General features: G+C 39.8%; 1 protein-coding gene across 3 annotated transcripts in view; it reads right to left on the bottom strand.

Moving 5' to 3' along the window:
• ANKIB1 (ankyrin repeat and IBR domain containing 1) overlaps window positions 1–25,048 on the bottom strand; it is a 102,342-nt gene that overhangs the window by 59,537 nt on the left and 17,757 nt on the right. For all 3 annotated transcript variants that reach the window (XM_019508414.1, XM_019508413.1, XM_019508412.1), the window contains exons 2-3: window positions 13,514–13,814; window positions 8,331–8,513 (exon numbers count right to left, since the gene is read on the bottom strand). In XM_019508414.1, the coding sequence (XP_019363959.1) occupies window positions 8,331–8,513; window positions 13,514–13,814 (484 nt within the window). The remainder of the gene's footprint in view (window positions 1–8,330; window positions 8,514–13,513; window positions 13,815–25,048) is intronic.

The following is a 25,048-nucleotide window of genomic DNA, read 5'->3' as shown; positions in this document are numbered from 1 at the left end:
CCCCCAACCCCTGCCCCTCCCCAAAGCCAGAAGAAGATATTTCAAGAGTTTGCTTGTTAGGTTTGGAGGCTCTGTATTAAATTATTAACTGACCTATTAGCAGTGACCCCCTTAAAATATCTCCAAAATTAGCCATTGCTTACATTACAAAGTTCTGCCAGCAGCATAACACAGGTTACGAGAGTGAAAAGTATGCATCTCCGCTGGCAAATCCCTTATGTGATGCAACTCTTCAGGCAGACCGTCACTTTTGGCAGAGGTCTGTCCACATGAAGAGGCCTGGCTACTTGTGGCATTGCTGCCGTGTATGCAGCAACAGCAGTCCCTGTACTGCACATGTAGCCTTACCAAACTTGCTTGGAACACATGATATGGCTGAAGAAAAGGAAGTTAATTTCTCCAAAAAGAATGATTCAACTCATTAATTAACCATTAGAATTCTGGCACAAAGAATTCAAAATGCTTGCATGTCTGGATCAGCCACAGAGAGACCTTGGGCTCTGACCAGACCCAACTGCATGCCAAGTGAGATCTAGCACATGGGGTCAAGTTATCCAGCTCATGGGGTTCCCTGAGGTTCCAGAAATTAGGCAGCAGGGGAATGGCAACTAATACTGCACTCCAGGCCAGATGGTTCTGCAGGCTGGATGTGGCCTGTGGACCAGAGGATAAGCACCACGGCCTTAGGCCAAAGTGGCTCCAGACATTACCATGGAGAAGAGTCAGTTATTTTCCAGCGGTCTCAAAGTAGCATTTCCTATTATAGTGTTAATGGGGTCAGGTTACAAGACCCAGTTTATATGACAAAGACATTGGAACTATGTCCTTAAACTCTGCAATCTCACTTCTGAAAACAAGAAAGGAAATATATGGTGATGGTATAAATACATTTTCCATTGATGCAGATGGAGAGCCAGAATGAGGTAGAAAAGGGAAAACAAGAGGAATGTTATGTAATGTGCCTTGGTTGTTTTAAGTACAGAAGACTGTTTAAAAGACACATGCCACTGGAGACTAGGGGGTATGAAATGAATTCAGGCATGAGTAGGAACTGGCTGGCTGAAAATGGTAGCATAATCTTATTATACAGAGCAGGAAGGACACAGAGCTCTGATTCACTGTTGAGATGAGTCATCATTATTTATTACTTGTGTTATTCTTTCACACGAAGCCTTAGCCAAATACCAGGACCCCACTGTGCACAAAGGAGATTGCAATCTAAATTAAGTCTACACAAAGTCTTATACTCTCATGCTGACAACAGAAGGGATGGGAAAGTTGATATATGCTAAGTTTTTCAATATTTTTTATTTACATTTATACCACGTTCAGTAAAAAAGTGTTCACCCCTCTCTGCACATCCGCAATAAATTCTCAAAAATACATTATATTAAGATAAATAATAGACTCCAGAAATAATCAACAAAAAAGTCTGCCCAATCAGTAACATAAATACCTATGGATAATACAGCCTGCCCTGCTTTTTGTATCTGGACAATTTCCCAGACTAGTTTGAAAAAGGGCAGTGGGACTACAGTCAGATATATGCTTCTGGTCATTTCTGCGAAGGGTCGGAGGTAGCGATCCTTGAAGCCTCTGTAACCAGCTACGGTGAATAATGTCCTTGGCCTTTATCTAGGAAGCTCAAGTTTGAGGAAGGTTCCTATTAGCTTTCCATTGATAGATACCCATGTTATAGCTAAGGATAATTGTATCCTTATTGGTCTCTGCTAAAGTAAAAATGGGTCATTTACTTTACAGCATACTTGAATTTGACTGACCTACTTACGAAACAGATAATTTATAAAATCCATTTCAGATATAAAGAGATACAAACAGCTGGCTCCTCTAGTGATTATGTTTGACTGGATATGCTTTAAAAAAATCCTGAAGCAATGACAAACTTCTGGACTTGATTTGAATGGTACTTTAAAAAATAATTAAAAATATACATTGCTTCATGAGCACAACAGTCATCACTTAGAAAAAAAGAATCCATAAGAGAAGTATATTTTTTTTTAATAGAACCGCAACAAAAACGTATGTACAAGAGATAACATTCCAACTTAAACTGAAGATTTGCACCAAATTATTTTTAATTGGTTGGTTTTATGTTAAACACTGGCAGTTATTTCCCTTGAGTAATAAACTATTATATTATTTCCATTGGAACATTTCCCTCAAGACAGCAGGGATTTTGAGATTCTTGGGTTTTAAGAATTTTAATTTTATCTTTTACATAGTGTGGAAAATATCCATATGAATGTGTTTTGAGAGACAGATAATTTGCTCACAAAATACTACGCTATTCCAAAGAAAAAGTTACCAAAGAATAATATTAAGGTGGCAGAATTAAGCAGTCAGAAGTCTGGAAATGCCAGAATGAAAGATGTATACAATGAGAAACCCTTCAATCTGATCACTACCGCAAGATGGTACAGTCTTTAACTGTAAAAAGATGTGCAGTATCACAAGGTAATATTATACACATTTTTCTGCCATTTTAGATCCACGCACAGTTTGTTAGTCAAAACAAATGATGTTCATGACAAATTTCCATTGAGCATAAGGGGCTTTGGGAAAAAGTCCCAGAACTCTCCTAGCTTCAAGAGAAAGATCAACATTTGTAGTGAAAAGCTTTCTGTTTAACACCTTCTAACTATATGATGGTTTTAGTCACTACTTCAGTCCATGCAGACAAGTTTTTCATTACAAACCTCAATTCTCATCATATTTACTATAGCTTCTGGCTTTTACATACACCCCACACATCTAATTTATTACTAACATTTTGAGACTATCAAATGGTTACAAGGTTATTAAAATACTATTATTCACCAATTACAACCATGTTGAAATTTTAATTACATGTCAGCACCTCAGTACAAGATAAAAGTATTTTATATTTTTTGTTTTAATGTACTGTTAATGATAGAATACAACATAACTTTGTTATATGGTTAAAAATATATTTTATATAGTTATTTTCTTCCTTGTATGTTGAAACTGTATATTTTCAAAAAATGATTTGATAGTGCATGTGTGTACTACTACTACTTAATAAGCCATTATATATGACAGGGAATAGCATGGCTATTTTGAGAGGACAACATCATCTTTCTCATTTTCTTAAATATGAACAGTGAGGATACAATACTTAGACTTGTAGAGCTTGCTGTTCAGCATTCATTGGGAATTATAAGGATTCAGTCAAATGCAAAACATTAATATCAGGTATTAATGTTTTCCATTTGTATACCTACACTCTACTGATTGGCAAATGTATACAATATGTAGTAATATGCGTGTAAAAAGACTGAAAAAATTATAACTTTGTTAGTGTGATTTATATTTCTCTCTATGCCCAGTATAGACCTAAAACTGTTCTGAATGATCTCCTTGGAATTACTGCTCATTCCAAAGTGTTCCTATAATATACTCCATACAGTGCAGGATGGGGCTGAAATAAAGGTGCCCTTTACCTTCCAGGGTTACAAGACAAAGATAAACCAGCTTCTATTTTAGTAATAAGCAATGAACCAGAAAACTGTGAAGGTGAAACTACTAGGATCAATAAAAAAGTCATTAAAAAAATCAATAGAAATTTGTATTATTTGGGTTACTGCTGGCCTAACTTCAATATGTTTTAAGAAATAAACATTATTTTATTTTCCTATACATCATATTTATAGGCTATGTTGCCTCACTTTTTATTGTAGGTTAAATACAAAAGTGAGGCAAATGATTTTTTTTGGAATTTTCCCCTAACCTGCTTTCTGTTAAACTATTTAAATTAAGCTACATTAGACATATTTGCAACCATCCACAATGATAAAGTAATTTTTAAGGGTTTGATCATTAAGTTTTATGTCATAGGCACACCTGCACTGCCTCAGAGCTGTGCCAGAGAGCACTGGAGCAAGGCACAATGTGACTGGAGAGAGTGGGAGCAAGTGAGCTTAATGTTAGGTACCCAGTAACTGCATTAAGGCAGCTACATTAAGGCAGCTACATTATTTCTATTTACTTGCATGCGGTGGCCACAGTATGCATCACTACAGCACTTCCTGACACAATGCTGAAACAGCACAGGCATGCCCTTAGCATTTTTTTTTACAGAAACATTCTGGTCATACTGGCACACATTACAACTAAGACACGATCACCCTATTAATCACACTGTAAATAATAACCCTTGCAGACATTTAAGGAATTAATAGAGCAATAAAACGGGAAACCAGTCACAAAAATATTCCACAAAATATGTGTAATATTTGTGGCTGGTTTCCATCATGTTTTAAATTGAACACATGGTGGGTAGTAACAAATGAGCCAGTTCTAGATTCCCGTGCAGTGCTGGGGCTGGGACCAGGCAATCAGCAGATTGTTGGCCCCAGCCCTGGGACCACACCAGAATCAGTTACAGGCACAGGTGCAGTGCCAGGGTTAAGAACAAAAATCAGCTGATTGTCAGTCCTAGCCTCTGGACTGCACCGGAGCTGGTTCAAGACTGAACATCAGCTGAGTTGTATCTATAAAAGTGCTGGTTTGTTTTCTGTTTTGTCAATTAAAGGCTCATGTTCCAGGAGGGCATGAGAAACAGAAGGTAATGCTGAACAACCTAACTCCACTTTTACCAAGTTTTGTGCCTATTCACTTCCCACTTTTTTTTATGTATATAAAGAAAGTGGGAGTAGTTGGGGAGTATAACTGAGGGGCAGTTGTGGGAGAAAGGGGATTGCTGTACATGTAGGTTTCCTGATCCTCAAGCTGTTACCTGGAGGTACCACAACTGGTAGGACTGATAGGGTAAGAGGATCCCCTTAATTCACTACTTATCTGGTGATATTGCACATAATCTTAGGTTCAGTCTGTAAAAGCCCACATACATAAAACTATTCACAAGAGTCAAATCAGAGAGGGTATGAACACATGTTCATTTGGATCACAACTCTTTTATAGGTTAAGTTACTATAGTTCAAGGTTTTAACTGCCATGGGGTAAGAGTATGCACACAAGCAGTTACCATGGATTAGCTAATGTAGACTACATCCATATCCCTTTTTAAACCTGGAAACTCATTTGTCTGCCCAAACCTATATATCCACACCCACACCTATGTTAATTACACGAACCTATAACTTACTGAGCAGAGCTAGGAGTTGGTAATGGAAATGTTTTTTCCATTTCAGGAAAACAGAAGAGATTTAAAACAAAAATCCTGACTCTAAACAGAAAGGGAATTCTTTGATTTTTTTTTGGAGACCAACAAACATATGGCTTCAGTCCATCAAACATTGCATTCAGGTAAGTTTAACATACTCTAATTTTGACCATTCAGTATTTCAAACTCGGAAACGAAAATTTTTACAATCAGAAAATCTCAAAAAGAAATGTTTCAGCTTTTCTGAGCTACTTTTTACATATTTTTTTAATGTTTCCTGAAAAATAGCCTGGCTTCACAGTTTTTAGGTGGGACATCTCACTGAAAAATTCCTGAGCAGTGCTTACAATCATGTTTCCCTGGCCCAAGTGCTGTGCATGCTACAACAGGCAAAGAAGGCCTGTTTATTCTTAAGGTCCTCCTGCCTCAGAGAAAAGTGATTATGGCATTCAATAAGCATGTCCCTTCTTAACTTCCTATCATCATTTCAGCAGAGTGCCTACAACACAAACCCAGAATTCCCATTTTCATTAGCCCCTCCAGTTTCTGTGCTGCATTCTTGATCCTGGAATGCTTAGAAAAGCAAATCATTTGTAGGAAGGATTTTATTTTGGGAATGTTTTGGCTAAATAACCCTAAATCTTCAAGGCACAAATATACCCTGGTCTCTAATGGGGCATAACTATTTTCAAGACAATCTGTTCATGTCAATACATTTTATAACACTCTGAAGAGTAATAATTAGGGAAATATTTCAGCCCAAATGATCCCGTTTCCCCAAATGCCTTTACCCTGGTCTTACTCCTAACAAACCATTTTCCAGGCTAAGTGGACTCTGCATGTACATAAGCATTTTGATCATGAAAAATTAGGCCACAGAGAACTCTGATTAATTACCTTAAATTTACACTCGTCCTGGACCCTGGTATGATGTAGCTATTCACACTTATAGGCTCGGCAGTGCTACACTTACTAGGCACCACAACCAAAAGAGATTTGGGGGTCATGACTAACCACAAGATGAACATGAGCCACCAATGTGATGCTGCAGCCAGCAAAGCAAACACAACTCTGGCTTGCATCTACTGATGCATCTCAAGCAAGACCCAGGATGTCATCCTCCCGCTGTACTCAGCCTTAGTAAGGCCACATCCATTTCTGGGCTCGGCAATTCAGAAAGGATGTAGAGAATCCTGAAAGAGTCCAGAGGAGAGCCACGCACAAGATCAGAGGGCAAGAGAACAGGCCTTATGAAGAGAGGCTGAGAGCCATGGGACTCTTCAGCCTGCAGAAGCGCAGGCTCAGGGATGACTTGGTGGCAGCCTATAAGTCCATAAGGGGTATGCATCACAAACTGGGAGAATGTCTGTTTACCAGGGCACCCCAAGGAAAGACACGGTCCAACAGTCACAAACTCCTGGAAGACCGTTTTAGGCTGGACATAAGGAAAAACTTCTTTACTGTCCGAGTCCCCAGGGCCTAGAATAGACTCTCCCCAGAGATGGTGCAAGCACCTACTCTGGACACTTTCAAGAAACATTTGGATGCCTATCTTGCTGGGATCCTTTGACCCTAGCTGACTTCCTGCCCCTTGGGCAGGGGCTGGACCCAATGATCTTGCAAGGTCCCTTCAGCTCTAATGTCTATGAAATTTATTTCTAAGGCAGTCTGCCTAAATATACACATTTTTTAAACATATTAAAAAAAAGCATGTCATTTGGAGGCGCTGGTCATTTTGAGACCAAATTATGTCACATTTACTCCCAAGACTGGATTATATTTGGTTCTCAAATGACATAGCAAATTCTAAGTTGATCCGGCTCAAACACTGAATTTTACAGCACTTAGAAAAAATGCCTTAACACAGTTAAGGTGTTCCTACCTTGCAGCTCTGCCTTCATTTAATTTTTTACTCTCTGCAGTGAGATAAGGAGCCTTATTAAAATAAGGTAATTTGAGAAGCAGAGGACTCTGTATAAATCTCTTGACCAAGTTACTCCAAGTTTGCACCACTTTCTCTTACCTAACATTTATACTTTCTGATTCTACTTGTACAGTTTAGAGCACTTTGGACTTTTCTTCATGGGGTCACTCATGAAAGTTAAGAATAACCAACTAAATGTGTGAAATTAATGCTTACAAATGCAAGCACATTAAATCGTGTATACATAACTCTTGGTGTCAAATCAGGAATAACTGGTCAGAAAATTGGATTAAACTAAAATGGAATAAGGCACTCTTTTTCTGGAATAAGACTGTCCACATATGTAATTATTTTGAGAAATAGCTATCATATTTTTTTTTTACTCTTACCTTAACCGATACTATCCTTCAATTGTAGTAAAATCTTAAGAGGACGATTAAGTTCAATTAGGCTGAAGCAACTTTTTTTGAATGAGAGCGCGCGCACATTTAAGGGCACTTTTAAAAGTGGACTTGAAATAACTTAAACACTTTGGCTTTGTGCCATCAGTTAAAACATAATGCCACGTAGACAAATCCTTAGGGACCAGACACACAATACACACCAGTGTGAACAAGGAGTGGACATGCACCTGAAAATGCCTGAAACCTAAAACAACTGAAAAGAGCAATCTCTGTTGCTATCCTGTTTCAGTACACAATTTGGTTTGCAAAACCTGAAATAAATGTTACTACCTTTTGAAATACTGCATGGTTTAGCTACTTCTTGGTAATATTCACTAATTGAGAGAGCGGGAGTTCCACTTCAGATCCTCTGATTTCCCCTATCCTTGGTTAGAATGCTATCATAGGAAATTTAACATTTTAAAAGTTAATCTTTCAGGGAGGCTGTATCCCCCAAGGTCCTGGCCAAAATAATCCAAAATTGGCATCACTAAATCTACTCCTGGCCTTGATGATGCACAGTTTCTTTGAAAACAATCGAGTTTATCTATGTATGTAGAGCACTTGTAAATATTTTGAATAAAAGATTCTTTCCAGCTTTAACAACAGAATTACTACTACTCTTTCACAGTATTGTTAGGCACATGAGTAGTTCCACTGAAGTAAATAAATTTAGAGATGTGCCCAAAATTAAGCAAATGTGTTTTCTTAATTCAGGGCCCCTGTCATGAAGTACTTGCCACAATGAGAGATTTATAAAACCAGAAAGTATTTTTGTAATTCAAAAATTTTGCTTCACCTCTCTTTTGTCTAAAGCAGCATATTCAGCTTCAATGCTTTCAGCTTCAGGATCTCGTGAGAATACCATTCGAGATTCCAGGTTGAGGGCCAACTCTTTGTGGTGCTGCTTCTCTGCACAGTCACAGGGAGTATCTTTATTTTCATTTTCCGCAAACAAATCTCCACCATGTTTTACTAGAAGCTGAAAGTAAAAAAGCAAAGTAAAGAAGTATCAATTACTGATTCTAAATATGTTTAATAAACAGGAATCAAATATGTACTAATACGTAAAAGGTACAAAGAGCAGCTTGCAAAATTTCAAAATGATTACAGAAAGGTTTTTTTTGTAAATGTTTAAATAAAATATTCCAATTCATCTTGTTTGACAGCAAGATACAATGTTTGTCCTAGTTAGCCAGCTTTCTTGGAATTTATTTTTAAATTAGCAAGAAATCATGCTATTACCATTTGTAAATAATCCCAACACAGTTGCAAATTTACAACTTAGCTTTTCAACAAGTGTCCATGTAACAAATCAAATTCCAATGAAAAATTGATCAACATCAAAATGATAAAATATTTTTTAAACATTAACACCTGAAGAACTCTGATATTTGTCTTGAGAATTCCAAGAATGCTAAGAATTATTCACTTCTACCCTGTCCTGCTCCACCCTAGTTTTAGCTCTCCCATCTGTCTATGCTCCTCATTGCCATTCTTAAATAAGAACTGTGTTTTTTCCTTATAACCTTCCCTCCAAAAGCATCAGAAGATCCCACCAGCTCTCCAAAGCAGTAAGTCTTATATTTCCCAACTATATTATCTCCCCTATTAAACTACTTCAGCATGGAACCATTCTTTTATACATGACAAAAAAATCCCAAACACTACTTGTCTTGAGTGTTTCCATGGACAGGTCAGATGAGAATAGTTACAATAATATGGAACAGCACAGGCCAGTAACCTTGGTAGCAGTAATAGCATTTAATGATAGCATGCATGTGACAGAATAGAATATGACTTTTCAATGTGTAATAACAGAATAGAAACTGACTTTTAAATGCTTAGTATCCCAGCCTCAAAATTACTATAAGCATGTCCCACTTTACATTCTTACCAGATGGTATCACACAAATGACTGCTTGGGACCGCAAGGACAATGACTAAAAAAAAAAAAAATCTTTTAAATTATAATTTTGGTTTTCTTTAGCTGCTTTAAATTCAGACTAAACTGGCGCATCACTTGTGAACTGTTAAAACAGCAACAACACATTAGAATCCGTAAGATGTCATTTTAAGTAAATTTGGGATAAATTTATTTTCTTTTCAATGCAATCCACCTCTTGTAGAAATAGTCTATAAAACTATTGTTCCCACACTTTGCCTAACTGCAAAGGGGCTAATGAAAATTATATAAAAGTAGGTTTTGGAAATCTTTTGAGTAGCTAACAACAGGTGATAGTTTAAATAAAAGCATTATTTATTCCCAACATTGTCAATTTTATTCCATATCTCTTCTCTTTATTTTCTTATTTATGCTGCCATCTTTGTCTCTGCAGCATTCCGTTTCTAAGGTAAGAATTGTATACTAACAGAAGAAACCCTAATGATCAGATTCCTCTATATTATACACACTTAGTCCCCTGTCAATTGTGCAGATAAAGGCACGATGGGATCCGATGTACTATCCACTCTTGCTATGCCACATGACTGTAGATCAGATTCCATTGCACCTTACAGCTAGTGCAGGTGCACCACCAAGTAGCAAGCTACTATGGCTGGGAGCACATCAGATCAGCTGGTCGGGCTCCCAGCCACAGGGGTGCTTCTGGTCACATGTTCAATTACTGGTGCAAAAAGAACTAGGCATAAGATTATCATACATTTTTTTGTGGAATCATTTTGTGGCTTATTCCTCATTTTACTGTGCCATGAATTGGCTGAACGTGTGGCTGGGTCACAACTTAAGACCCGATTAACTGTTAACCAGATCTTAAGTGTAATGGGTACCAGGTACCACACACACCCCTTTCCCTATACCTAAAATGGTATTTCATGTTGAAAGACACCATAGGTGTCCATTAGAAGCCAAACTGTTCCCAAGTGTACAAGCCACTTATGCTATGAGCTGAACTGCTTATGGGCATGCACTTATTGGTGAATGACAAACTACAAACAATAAGCAAACCAAAAACTGACAAACTTTTTAAAAAAAACCAAATTTTTACTGCTCACAACTACAAAAAATTTAATTGGCGCATACACACACACACACACACACACACACATAAAATTAGAATGATCCAGTGAGAACACTGTGCCTATTTTCTACTGACCCATAATATCAGGCTGCTTATCTGACAAACTATGTGATGCAAATATTTGTCTGCTAACCATGATTGTGACTGAGATTTCAGGATCTTCCCTTTTAAACCATATGTTCACACACAAAGGCAATACCAAAGACAGTTCTCATACCTACGGCAAACTGGATATATATTTTGTGGAAATAACACAATGAAGTTGATTGTTTTGTACACGAAGTACCATACGGAGTACCATACACGGGATATATTCAGAGTGAGCAGGTTTCTGTCTCTTCATATATGAAATGTGGCGTTGAGAAGAACACATGCAAGATGATCTTTTTTTTAATGAGAAACTCAAGACACCACCTCAGTGATGAACTCTGCAGATTTCAGTTCTATTTGTCCTTATGAAATGAGGGACAGAGGTTCTGGTATGAGCGCTTAGAAAGTATGCCCTGGGAATCTGACCAAGATGATGCCTATCAGGAAAGCCATTTTAAGCATAAGATGGTTAATGGAGTATTCTGTGAGCTGTCTCCCGGAGCTTCAGAAGGATGACTTGACGTTTCATGCCAGAGCAGGCTTTGTAACCTATGGATACGTGTGCATTGGTTCTTTGGCCGACTGTCTTGTGCCCCTCCCTCCCATACCTCTCCTGAAAGGCTGCTAGACCAACACTCTAAGAAACACTCTGTAAGTGTCAATGCCTAGGGCAGGGGTGGGCAATTATTTTGGGTAGAGGGCTGCTTAATGAGTTTTGGCAAGCCATCGAGGGCCACATGACAGGCAGCCGGGGTGAAACAGCTATGTTTAATTTTGATTTCGGATTTGGTTGTTTTGGAGGTTATTCACTTTGGTTTTTTGGATCACTGTTCTGTTTCGATTTGGCCAAATCTGTTTCTGAGTTTCAATGCTGTTTTGGTGCCAATTTGGATCGGCTGAGGAGAGGCAGTCAAAGCTGGGCAGCTACAGGTTCTCCTGCAGCTCCTCTGGCTGTTCCTGCCTCTCCCCAGGTGGGGGGAGCCGCAGGAGAAGCCCCCATGGCTGCTCTGCCCAGCTCCAGCCTCCTGGCACTTTAAAATAAAGAAAAAAGCCCAGCACTCACCGGCTGCAACAGCGGTGATCAGGGCCTCTGAAGGCTCACGACAGAGCCCCCCTGCACAGTGTGGGGAGTGGGGAGCTGGAGCTGTGGTGCTGAGCTCTGTCTGACAGGTGGAGCCACCCCAGCTGTCAGACAGCGCACAGCGCCTGCCGAGACACGCTGCAGCTGCGTCATGGGGCAGCTGCCACGCGGGCGCCAGGGGTGGGGGGTCATCCCTGCTGCCCCTCACACTGCCCCGCAGTACCCAGAGGCTGCTGAAATTTTGCACAGCCCTAGGGCTCAACCTTCAGGCTGTATGCAGAACCCAACCCACAGGGCTGTGTCATTCAACCAGTCCAGTTCCCTACAGATTCAAAAATTTGGAGATGGGGGCCTGTGTCCTGCACCTCCAGAAATGTAATATATCTCATCCAATGTACCAAATGCCCTGATGGAAAATACGTAGGGGAGACCAAACAACAACTGCGGACCAGGATGAATGCACACCGGAAATCTATCAAAGACAGAAATACCCAATTACCTATGGGGACACATTTCTCACAAGAAAACCACTCTCTCCAATCTCTCAGTCCTGATCCTCAAAGGAAACTTACAAAACACTTCCCAGAGATGAACCTATGAACTCTTCATCAAACTCCTGGATACTAAAAATCATGGACTAAATATAGATATTGGATTTATGACACATTATAACCTGCCTGACATCTGATTCCCCGAGTACCTCTCCACTATTCATCCCCCTTCTCTCCCCCTCACCCAGCCTGTCTCTCACCCATTGACACCTTAATCTACATCTCCACTGACTAACTGTCTTTCATGCACACGAGCCCAACCTCTGGCTTCTTTACTTTTCATTCCATCCAGGAAGAGCACACACCAACTGCTGAAATGTCCTCAGCATGACGAAGGGTTTTTGAATCTGAAAGCTTGCTTAACATTTTTTTCCAACTATTTAAGTTGGTCTAACAAAAGGTAACAGATTCACCCAAAGAACCTTGTCTGCCTATGTCCTTAGACCAACATGGCTACAACCTACACCCCTGTAACATAATAAATTTATCCTTTCACCTATGTTCTTCCCTAAGCAAGAGAAGTGGTAGTGATGGCTAAAATACAGGGTAGCATAAGAGTAGCTGAAGCAGGCGGGCGCCCCTAATTGCCACTGTGATTTGCATGTCTCCCCTGCAACAGGGGGGAACATCCAAGGTTCAGGTAATGATGCATTAGTATATGGTAATGTCACCAGATACAGTTCTGGTGATGTTACAGACGCCAGTGAAGAATCAAAGCTGGAAGGAAGAAAAGGTAAAGGTGGATCCTCAAAGGCAAACTTTAGTGCCAGAAGAGCTGCCTTTGTTGGAGTAAGATCATTAATGGGACTGCTCTCAGTGTCAATGTTATACCAATATCATGGTCTTCTTGGGTTCTCTACTGGGTGTGGGAGGAAAAGAGATGTAAATTAGGGATATGCCCTTCCCAGTGGCAAAGAGAGCTCACTGATGGCCTGGCACAGGGTAAGGCCATTTTGCTTACCCCACTTACTCTCCATCTCCCAGATACACTGTTTGGTGCAGTGCTGCCCTGTCCAGCTCCTCTGGCTGGGCAGAGGCACTGCAAGATTTGCCTTGCTGCTCCAAAGGCTCCCAGGAATGGAGAGTGCCATTCTGTTCAACATAATATGAACATTTTCCTTATCTTTGTAACTGAACTTTTGTATTAAAATGTTACAGTTGTAGCAAGCACATATGTATTAACATAACCACAAGTCTGTACGCTGATATCAAGTTTTACCTCTACACAGGTTTTCATCCCTGAGGCAGCAGCATAGTGCAAAGGTGTATTTTTTTTGTTATCAACAGCATCAATGCCTGCTCTTTCATATTCTCCTTCATCAAGCTTTGCTCCTTTCCATTTTAGGATCATCTGCAGACAATCTGCTCTTCTGAAGTCATCTTCTGAGGGTCGTGTCAAGCGAGGATGGAGTGCCCCTTCGGCTATCATGATTTGAGGGCCCATACACAGTAAGTGCATAGATGTCTCATTGTGCACATTTCGTTTATTGGGGTTTCCATCTCGAACAAAAAGAAAAGTCCTATATGGAAAAATGAAAAGTGAAAATAATCAGTGTATACTGTAGTTTACTCAGTAAGCTGAAGCAGCAAGGTTATTTTTCCTACTGTTTTCTCCTCCAGTCAAAATGTTGTTTATCTATGTAAATGATGTTTATCTATGTAAATCGAATCTATTCATAGGTGTAAAAAGCCAGATACTATCTCAATCACTTGAAGTTTGCTGCTAAAATTTCTAAACAAAAATAAAAACATTATTCATTTCTTCTTTCTCTGTAACACTCTAAATTCCTTTAAAAAACCCTCTGAATTTTCCAAAGGCTTTAAATTACTTTGACCTTCCCTTTACTTGAGGAACGCCAATAGCACTATTTCCAGAACTTCTAAATCAGGGAGGAACAAAAATCTGGCCTGCCAACTAACTGTATCCAGCCCATGGCTAGACACTTGCCAAGTGAATGGATCCAGCCAATAGGTGGGTGGCAACTCTGGCAGCTATGTGATGCTTGGCATCCAGGGCTGCTTCCAGCATGCTGGGTGTTCTCTCTCTCTCTCTCTGGCTGGGACTGTGACCAGTGTGGAAGCAGAAACATCAACCTGCAGCTGCCCAAACACAGCTAGCAGCTTCTAGGTTGGGGCTTCAGGTATAGGGCGAGGTGTGCTACAGCTGTGGTCAGGTTTTGGCTTCCATACTGGTCACAGCCTGTCTGGATGAGGGTGATGGATGAGGAAGAGGGTAGCACATGCTAAGGCTGGGGGTGGGTAGACTCCAACTGTGGAGGACAAGAAGGTACTAAAGCTGTAGGCAGGTTCAGGCTTCTGTGTTAGTTGCAGCCCTGGGAAGAAGGGATGGGGAGAGGGAGAGTTGTAGGCCTTGACAGGTCACCAAAACTCATTAAGTGGCCCACCAACCCAAATAATTGTTCACTCCTGTTCTAAATCCTGCTTGGAATGTTGACTATCTCAGTTCTCTCAACAGCGTCTCTCTTGCAGGCAGAAATACTCCAAGCTCTTGTCTATTACTATTTGGAGTGAATAACTAACCAAGATCAGTCATAAGCTAAACTCCTCAAACAGGCTGTCATGGACCTGCCAAACACCCATAAGTTGAGTACTTTACTTATAATCAGTAACAAAATAAAGTTCTTGTGCAATTAATATAACTAACAAATAAACCAACAACCACATTTAGGATAAATTCTACATATTAAATAAAAAATTAGCACACCAAATAAATATCCTGACAGATAACTTATATTCACCTAGTCATTAATCTTAATAACATTCTATGTAATGGATAATAGACAGATGTTGAGAGCTACAAATATAATATTCTACCCATCAGAGCCAGAGCCTTTTAAAAATGACAGAATTTCTATCTTCTCCTCTATGGCCCGAAGTTGCATAATTTTTCTTCAAACATTTTAAAATGAATTAAAATTTTCTTGCTAGCATTGCAAGTAGTAAGGAAAGATCCTTTTGTGGCTTTTCTTTTGTAATGCTGTTCCTTACACTGGATGAATCAGGGAACATTACACTAGCCCAATGGGTCCTAACTTGACTGGGCCACTAGGTTCTACTGAAATAACTCCATTTTATTCCTAAGGGAATGTGAGTTATTGGTAATTTGGTGACTCTTTTTGTATGGGAGTCACAAGGGATCTGCAGTAGGGTTGTTAATTTAATGGGAAAGCAGGACAGTTACGGGTGACAGGGGAAGAAACATGGGAAAGAACTACGCATAAAACTAAGCAAGAAGGATCACCTAGGACTGGGGTTGTCGACCAGGGGTATGCATACCCCTGGGAGTACTTGGGAGGGCACTAGAGGGTATGCGTGGATGGGCAGGGATGGAGAACTGCCACCAACCACCCCATCCTGCTACCTCCCAGGAGCAGAGGGAGGGCGGGGCAGGTGCAGCGGTGCCCCTCTGTGGGCTGCACAGGCACCACCCGGCCAGTCAGACGTGGGGGGAGGCAGGGAGCTTACACAGTGGCTGCCGCCATCCACTACCCCACGATGCCACTGCTCTGCATCCAGCTGCGTGCCACCCCCCTCCCATAGAAAAAGGTTGAAAACCCTTGACCTAGGAGCTAGACAGAAGATGGAATAATGAATGTGGCATCTATTCAAGAAGGTCCTTTGCAGAGATATTCTCCCAACTGTTCCTATAAGCTCAACCACATGCAAAAAAAATAAATAAATAAGATAACATTACAAAAAAAATCAAAAACAAACAAAAAAAATCAACAAAACTCCCTGTCCACCCACCTTCAAGCTGCTCCTTCACTTATTATGGGTCCTTTCTTCAAACTACCTTACATCTTACAAGAAACAGAAGAACCCAAAACAATATCTAATCATTTATATTCCTATTTTCTTAATTGAAAATGTGCTCTGGAATCTTCATTGACAGGTAAGCTATTGACAGGGACATCACTGTCTGACAGAAAAAAATACTTGCTGCTATAAGCAAAATGAAGTTTGATAGAAAATATTGACTGTTTATTTTTTTTTTAATTCCCACTGCTTGTGTTTGTGCTGCCTGTTTTCCATTTTTGAACAGATGACTTATTTTATACTATCTGCATTTTTTTTCCTAATTTTTACCACAGTCCTTTGAAAGCAAACAGGTTTGCCCTCAGTGTTTTCATGGGAGGAAGCCTTATTACATTCTTCTAACCAATCTAAGGTGACAGACAGAAATTATGAAATTATAAGACTTAAAGTAAAATAATTGTCTGGTAGCTCCCTACAGTCATTTTCTAATGATTCTAAACTGTCCCTAGAATATTTGCTGCACAAGGTTCAACTAGAAAACCTTTATACCCCGAAATAAACAACATGAACCAAGACAAAATGGAAAACCGAAGCACATACAGTCACAAGAATCTTGTAATTCACAGAATATATGTATTAATTAACTATGACAGCAGGCCTTTATAAAATAGATCGATCATCCATAAAGTAGCAGCTAGATAGGGTGTAAGAAATAATGGAAAGATTTGAGAGTAAAGACATTTAAATGTGATATCATGACCTTTTAGCATTCAGGCTTTTCATAAAATATACTGCAGGTTTTAATGAAGAGCTAACTGCTATACTGCAGCTAATTATGGAAATATTTAATTATATTTACCAACTTAATAGAAATGTTCAATGATCAGTTAGAACATCTTTGATAGTAAGTAGCTAGCTAAATGTTCTAGTCCATCCTCTTCCTTGTTTCTTGTATATGCCCCCTCAGGTGTGGTATCAGGACTGTGTCTACCTCTCCTGGGATAAAATTTTACAGTTCTCACACATTTTGACCAGAGCCTGGATTACTGTATTCTGTGCATCAACTATATTCACACAATAGCTTTAAATGTTTTCAGTACATATAGTTTTTCCTCTTTGGAAATCTATGATCAGTGGTAAAAGTGTGATCAGACAGCCTTTTAAAACTATAATATTGTTTATTTTAATAGAAACAAAATATTCAGAGACAAAGGATATTAAAACAAATGGTCCTATGCATAAGCCTATTTTACATACAAGTTACAATTCCTGATGGTAGCCCAAGCAGACCTGATGCTGTTAGACATTCTAGCAGATGTTGTGTATTAATCTGCTTCCCATTTAATATGAACTTCTTGTATTCCTTCCTACTTGCTGAGATAGTAAAAATGTCAGTAACCTAATTAATACACAGTTGACAAAGTATTCTATTCTGTCCCCTTTAGTTCATAGGTAGTCATGAAGTAACGGACCAGAAATGAAACCTAAAGAATGTGAAAATGAAAAACATAACAGTGTAGTTGGGTAAAAATAATTAATTGGCTTGAATTTGGGTTTGTTACAACTCATGAGTGGCAACATATCTGACTTAATAGGACCTTTACACCAAATGTCATAATATGTATTTTTATGTAAGGCATTTTCAGAAGACTTAAGTCTATGGAAAGTGCTTGGAGACTAGTGATGGATTTGATTACATTAAAATTAGACAAAAAGAGACCAGCCCTAATCTTGTCCATCCAGGTTCTCAAGAGATATAATTTTATTAATTCTTAAAATCTGACTCCCTAATCTTCTTTTACAATATGTTGGTATCATTCTCTTTTCTGTTAATTCCTTATCCCTACTTCTTTTTCTACCTACCGTACTATAACTGCATCCTCATTTCAACTACTGCTACACTAACTTTAAGCTGCAATAAGAAAAGCAAAACTCTTAAGAAAGGTGTTCACCCCAATTCTTTTATTCAGCAGTCCTCCTGAGGTCTTGTCTATTGTCTCTATTTCTGAAGAAACAAAATCACAGTTACCATATTTACTTGAATACAAGATGAAGTTTTTTCCTTCAAACATCTTATAATCACATACAAGGAAACCTCATTATTATCTATCACTCTTCTTGACGGTTCTTCGCAGACAAGGATGTTAGGAAGGTAACTGTCCACGCCAGTTGCAGGCCTGCTGGTGACTAATGAATCCAATTGCAGAGAAGCAAATCCTGTTGCAATAGTTACACGTGTATGGCTGATTGCTGCTAGATGAGGGTGTGTATATCATTAAACTGCTGCCAAATGCAGCATGTGCTCAGTATTGGAAACCAACTATGAAGCTGATTAAATGCAGCCAACACTGAGCATGATTATAAAACTCATGGCCCACAGTGGACAAGCCTACTGGTGAGAACCTACCACAAGGATAGGTTAGTGAAGCCCATATAAATAAGATATATATGTGACAGGGGCAAACTTTCATGCCTAGTGCAAGCACTGACCCACCTCCCGTCTATGGACCAGCTGCCCACTTCACTCTCCTGACATGCTTTGGTGTAATAGCATTGAGATGTTAATTGGGCAGGAGGCTGCCCATTTTGGACCCCAAATGTTAAAGAGAATATTCACAGCTCCGTTCCACTCCTACACAGTGGCCCAAGCCTCGCAGATAGCATCACAGGCAGCTAAACTCAGCTGTACCCTTCATCCTCTTAGCTGTGTTATCGTCTCTGGGACCTTCGGCTCCCCCTTAGGCCCTGCCCCCATCTCAGGCCAGTCGGGATCCTGAGACTCTCTGCTCTGGGCATCCCTTCTGGTGGCCACCTTGGCCCTTCAACCCCGCCTTTGGGTCCTGGCCCCAGCATGGGTCTGTCAAGGGTCCCTCTGGACAAGTCTAAGCTGTTTGCTTGCTCACAGGGTTTGGCGTCCCCCATTTCTGGTTCAGGTGCTTCACAAAGAGTGCCTGGCCACGCGAGGTCACTCACCCCAGCAGGCTCAGGCACTTTAAGAAGCTTACCTGGTCTTCTTTCATTATACAACACACCTGAAGGTAGGGGCTGAGGTTAAGGCACCCCCAACCCACCTTACACCGGGGAGGTGATAACTCCAGACATTTACATGGGGACTGCTGCACCTCCAGCAGCCCCACCAGGTTTTCCTGCCCCAGCAGGGTGGAGTTTTAGGTCATGCCCAGGACCAATGAGGCCTCCAAGCCATCCCCATAGCCTCACCCTTACCTCCAAGGTGTTCCTAGCAGAGCTCAGCAGAGTTGTTTCTCCTTTTCTGGCTGATCATGAACTGCCCTCAGATCAGGGAGCTGGGCTTTAAAATGGCCACCCTAATCAGGCACCTGCCCCTCCCTGGCCCCATCCTTAAAGTAGCAGGTACTACCAGTGCCCTGCCACAATATAGTAGTGCCCAGTGTGCATAGTCCCTCTCAGCGCTGACTCTTTTTCAGTCATGGTGAGCCACTTGAATACATTTCAACTTTCTTTTCACTCCCACAGCTGAGCTATGCTTTTCTTTCCCGTTTGCAATGATTTCTGGTTCTTTACTAACCTTAAATGTTTGGCAAACATCACCAAATGGGGCCCCAAATAGTTCACCTAGAATCCCTCTATCACCCCTTCTCTCAGCCTGTTGCATAAGATTAGTGTTGCCCCACCCTCCATGAGGTAAAGCTGGACCAGTTGCCCTGTGCCCCATCTGCATATAAATTTTTGGAGGATACCAGGAAATGTGACAAGAACATCTGGTTTCTATCAAGAGTGGGAGGCTAATTGGCACATGGATCCTTTGTGGAAGGTACTGGTGTACACACACATACTGAGCAGTGCTGAGCTATGAGGATACCATGACTTGAAACACTATTGACTATACTGGGGCTCTGCCCAATGAATTATATATGGTAAATCATGAGCTATTGGCTTTGGACTAATATCATGAATAGTTTGTATTATATGTAAGTAAGTACAGACATGCTGTTTAAAAGTGTGTCTATGGCTTACCTGTGCTAAAACTTCCTGGTTTGAAAAAAAGGTAAAATACATCAATTCTGGATTAACTAAGTCTATGGGTACCTATAGTAATTTGCCTACATGGTAAATTATGTTTATTTCAAGGTCAGAGTCTTAAAATTTGCCCCTCACTTCCATGTGGTCAGGGAGAGCAGGATCTGAGAATAAGGAGTGGCAAGGGGCTGCAGGGGGAAGAAGTTGGGGGAGGCAGAGGACAAGGGGGCTTTCCCTGCTACAGCAGTGGTAGGGGAAAAATTCAAGGAAAACCTCCAATAATTAGATTCTATACTGGAGAATTATAACAAATTTATAAATATTTCATATATAGGATCTAATTTTTGGGATATCATCTTATATTCAGAGTTGTCTTATATCTAAGTAAATACAGTTTTTAAGTACCTTTACTTTTAAAAATGCCTCATGGATAGACTTTATTATGAAGGCTGTTTGTAACATGTTGATCTGTAGTGGAAAATTAATGTTGTAACCCCAGAGAAGTTCCATGCCTAGAAGATACAAATATTTTAAAAACACTGAACAGCAGGTACCCTTCCATCAATGCTTTTAAATGGATATTCCCTGATCTCCAAGTCAAAATTCTTTAATGATGTTTACATAGTCTAGATCCAAGATCTGTGATGTGAAGTTGCAAATACAAAGACATGGTAAGACATATGTGGGGATGAGGATTTGACACAGAATATACCAAGCCCCTTCTGTAGTCCCAGAAGTGGCTGTGTACTCCCTGAACCAAACTGAAACAGGAACACTTGTTTGACTGTTAAGTATGAGAAATTGGGATGGTACTAAAATGAAAGGCTCCACATGTGCAAAAAGCCTAGAACCAGGTAAGCAGGGCACAGCTAACCCTAGCACTATGGCTGTAAGAAGCCGGTTCCACAATAGTGGGTTTCTTAAACAGTAAAAATTCTTCCTTTTAAAAATTTTCATCTAAACCCAAACTGTCTGAACCTTAAAACTATTTTGAATAACAGACAGAATGCTGAGCAGTCTGCATGGCTGAATTTCTGAGAGACTGCATACTTTAAATGTCAGGGATGTTTTAAATAATTCTTTTTCCTTGGCCTATCCTCTATAATAATTTGCTTCATTTGTGTCTTTGTCATTCTGTCATGCTCAAAAACCATACTTGCACTCACTTTTTTGGACTTTTAGTGATTGATTTCAATTGGTTATGGTGCACTGTTGGTATCCGAGCAAAAATTGTCCCTTAACACCCTTACTTTAACTTTAACCCATAACATCCTTACTAAGGTGAAGCAGAGAATAGATGGCAATTGAATGCAGAAAGAATGCAAGAGTAAGACAAAACGAAACAGATGAGCAAAGAGGATGTTGTAGCAGGGATGCAATGGAAAGGCAAAGGGTTCACAGAGACCATAGAAGACAGGCTGAAAGAGTGGACAACAACAACAGATTCACTGAAGATGAGATTGAGGAACATAGTTGTGGACTGATGAATGTGGTGTGCCAATTTTGTAACCCTTTGAACTTCTAAGCTGAAAGACTGTCAAATGGCCAATTCTGGTGTTGTTGTCATAAAGGTAAAGTGATTCTGCCTCCAAGAAGACCATTTCCAGAGTATTTGTGGGATTTGATGACTAATTGGAACAACAAACATTACCACAACTTCATTTGATCATACAACAGTGCACTGCCTGTTGAGCAAAGATCATTGTGACAAGATGTAAGATTCACAGACCATCTGGAGAATTGAATCCAAATGTACTGTGCATGGAAAATTATCAATGTCTGAAGAAATATCCAAAGGAGTTTAGAGAGGAGATACTTAGAAATGTTGATGAATGCTCATTGTATAGAAGAAGACCAGGCAGAACAGCTCAAGTTGGTAATGACACAATGGATAACAAAAACACGGTACCCTACAACAATAGCCTATTTTTGCCTGCCATTTTTTATGGGCTTTTACGCTAGTTATTTTATATCCATTACATCCACCCCAGTCAGTGCTCTCATGTGAAGCATGCAATGATAAAGTAAACTCAGTGTAGGGCTTATTTTTTTTTCTGTCAGTGGGTATGGGCAAACATTTTAACCACTTTTAAATGGGGAGGAGAAGCTGCCACTTGGAAGCATGTATCAGCTGTTTTGATCTAACTGTTAACGCTTGCATGCACCCATTAAGATGCAAGTTAGTTAAACAGACCTTACCCTGACCCTGAATGAAACAGGGTTAAAGCTGCAGTGGTTTTGCTACATTTGTATTGCTGGAGATATGTGCAGAAGTAAATTTTACTGTAAGAGTTTACTTTGGTAGCCTTTCATATGGATAAAATTTTACATTTCTCTGTGCAGTGGCAACACTGAGGGGCAGGGGCAACTACCCTATGTGCCGACTTGGGATGGGGGGTAGGAGGCAAAGAAAACCAACTGCTGCCAGCAGCTGCACTTTCACAATCACAAGCTGGAAGTTGCCGTTTCCATTTTGCCTCATGTCCCTACATTACTGCTCTATGCTTAAATCTCAAGCGAGCAGGCGTCTTTATTGCAGGTTTTCATTGTTTTCTCACACACCACTGAATGAAGTCTGCTTCACATCTTCAGGAGCCGAGTCGTTGCTGTTGAAGGTTGGTAATATTACAGATTACATTCAATTTCCATTCCCAAAACATAGTTTTGAAATCACCACTTTATGATATATTACACTGTATAACTGAATTGCTATTTAAAAGCATGCAACTCACTTGGAATCAAGTTATAGTGTTTCTGTATCTTAGAACAGCATAATGTATGTGTATTGGACTATAAAAGCAGAGAGCCTTATCAGACACTTCTGATTATAATCTAGTAAATATAATTACTCAACAATGCATTACATGCACAAAACCCGGAAACCTTTATTAATGCAAAAGTAATATTAAAGCAGGATAAATTAAAAGGAAAAATACATTTGGTTAGCTCATCCATCATATTAATTTATTTATCTATTTTACAATATGCTTCCCGCTAATCTCTGTCACAGTCTATTTAAATATTCCAAATTATTGGATAATTTCCATTCTAATACTATTCTTACAATCTAATAGCTAGCTAAACTGTACTTCCTAGTAAATTGTTAAATCACACAAAAATCTAGAAATGCATTGTTAAAATTATCAGTTGTAACCCACACCCTTTATGCAGATTCATTATAAGATCTTTCATTAAGATCTACAAATAGACACAAACTTGTTTCTCATATCCATGCATGAGCCTTCCATGTCACAAGGGAGGTATGCTAAGGCAATACCTTGAAACTGGCACTATAATTTAATTGTTCTGTGCATAAATGTGGAACTTTGAAGCTGTCAAACCAGTACCCTTCATGAACACTGGCATTCCCTTTGGAGGAGAAAAATAAAAACAGACACTGCAACATTGCTTTTGATGTATAATTTTTACAAATTATTCTACAGTACAATTACATTCTTGGAAAAAACACCTAACAAAACCCTAATTTCAAGAGGAAAGGATATATAATCAAATTAGTATGCATCAAAGTATATGGTCTGGTTCTTCTCAGATTCCCTATGATGTATCAAATGGAAAGGCACTGTTCAATAAGGATTATAACTTCTAATGATATACTATTTGAGACAATATATGTAACCTTTTCAGAAAAGTTTTATCAACAGGTCACAACATGCCATGGACTATATTAGGGGCCCAATCTATTCATTATTTACGTGTAGCTATAGCTGCTGCCAATTTGTCAGTGACTGACTGGGTTCAATCTGAAGCTTCAGTGCTGCACCTTGAGGGTGAGGGATGGGAGGTTTCAGCCATGCTGTGCCCAGCATTGAGCTACGGTGAGCCTGTGCTGTGGCAGTTAAACTTCTGGAAAAATCTTTTTTGCCCCTTCCACACTGACTTCCCCAAACAAGGTGTGTGTGTGATTTGGGGGGGATGTGGTATGGAAGTAGGTACAGTACCTCCTTCACAAAGCCTTTTGTTCATAGTCCTCTTCCAAGACAATGATAAACTAGACTTGGGATAGCTTCTTCCTTTCTTTTCTTTTTTTTTTTAAATTTTTAAAGAACAAACACATTCAAAAATAATAAACATTGAGTTAACAAGATGTTCTTACCTTCATCATTTAAACACTGCTTTGTTACCTGGTTCTCATTCCCTCTCTGTCTAGCTAGACCAGGGTGGGGAAAAATATGGGCAGCAGGCCACATCCCGCTGGTGCCAACTGATTGGATCCAGCCCACAGGTGGGCGCCCACCAATTGATTGGATCTGACCCGTGGCTGCCCCCACAACATTCTGCATTGGGCTGAGACCCACCAACTCCTGCCAGGGTGGATAAAAATCAAAGATTTTCTTTTTAATCAAAAAAGTCTTTTTTTTTTTATTTAAATTGGATTTTTTAGATTTAATTATACTTTAATCATACTTAAACATACATTCAAATCTGGGGGCACATGCCCCCCATGCCTCTCCCAGGAGTGCATGCAGCAGAGGGGAGCTGCATCTCTTGCACTGCTGGATGAGCTACTCACGACTGTGCCATAACCCACCCCAGCCCCAGAGTCCCATTCAGCCCAGACCCTTCCTTTGTCCCTGCTCCATTCCCTTCCTCACCATGGCAGCCTTGTTCTGCCCCCCTTTCCCCTTCCGTCTCTCACAACCTTGTGTGTGTGGCACTAACTTTAGTGCCAGTGCCAAGTCCTTGCATATATAGACACCTGTCAAAAATCACTTAATGTACATTAACTTAATGCGCATTAAATTCAGTTGCACTTAAATTCACATGTAGAGGTGCCCATGGTATATCATCTGGGGATACTAGAAAAAGTGCAGGGAAATCACTGTTTTATTGCTGAAGCTGTTGAAATTTGGAAGGAACTGAGTGAGACCTTGAAAAGAGAAATACTCAGTGACAGCTAAATTACAGACATTAAAAAAACAAAACAAAACAAAACGAATGGATCAGGCACTTTCCAGCT

This window comes from Gavialis gangeticus, unplaced genomic scaffold (genome assembly GCF_001723915.1).
Source record: "Gavialis gangeticus isolate Ggan-Ray unplaced genomic scaffold, GavGan_comp1, whole genome shotgun sequence".
NCBI classification, from domain to species: Eukaryota; Metazoa; Chordata; order Crocodylia; family Gavialidae; genus Gavialis; species Gavialis gangeticus.
Note: the sequence above shows the minus strand (reverse complement) of the source record. Positions and strands in the feature narration are given on the sequence as shown.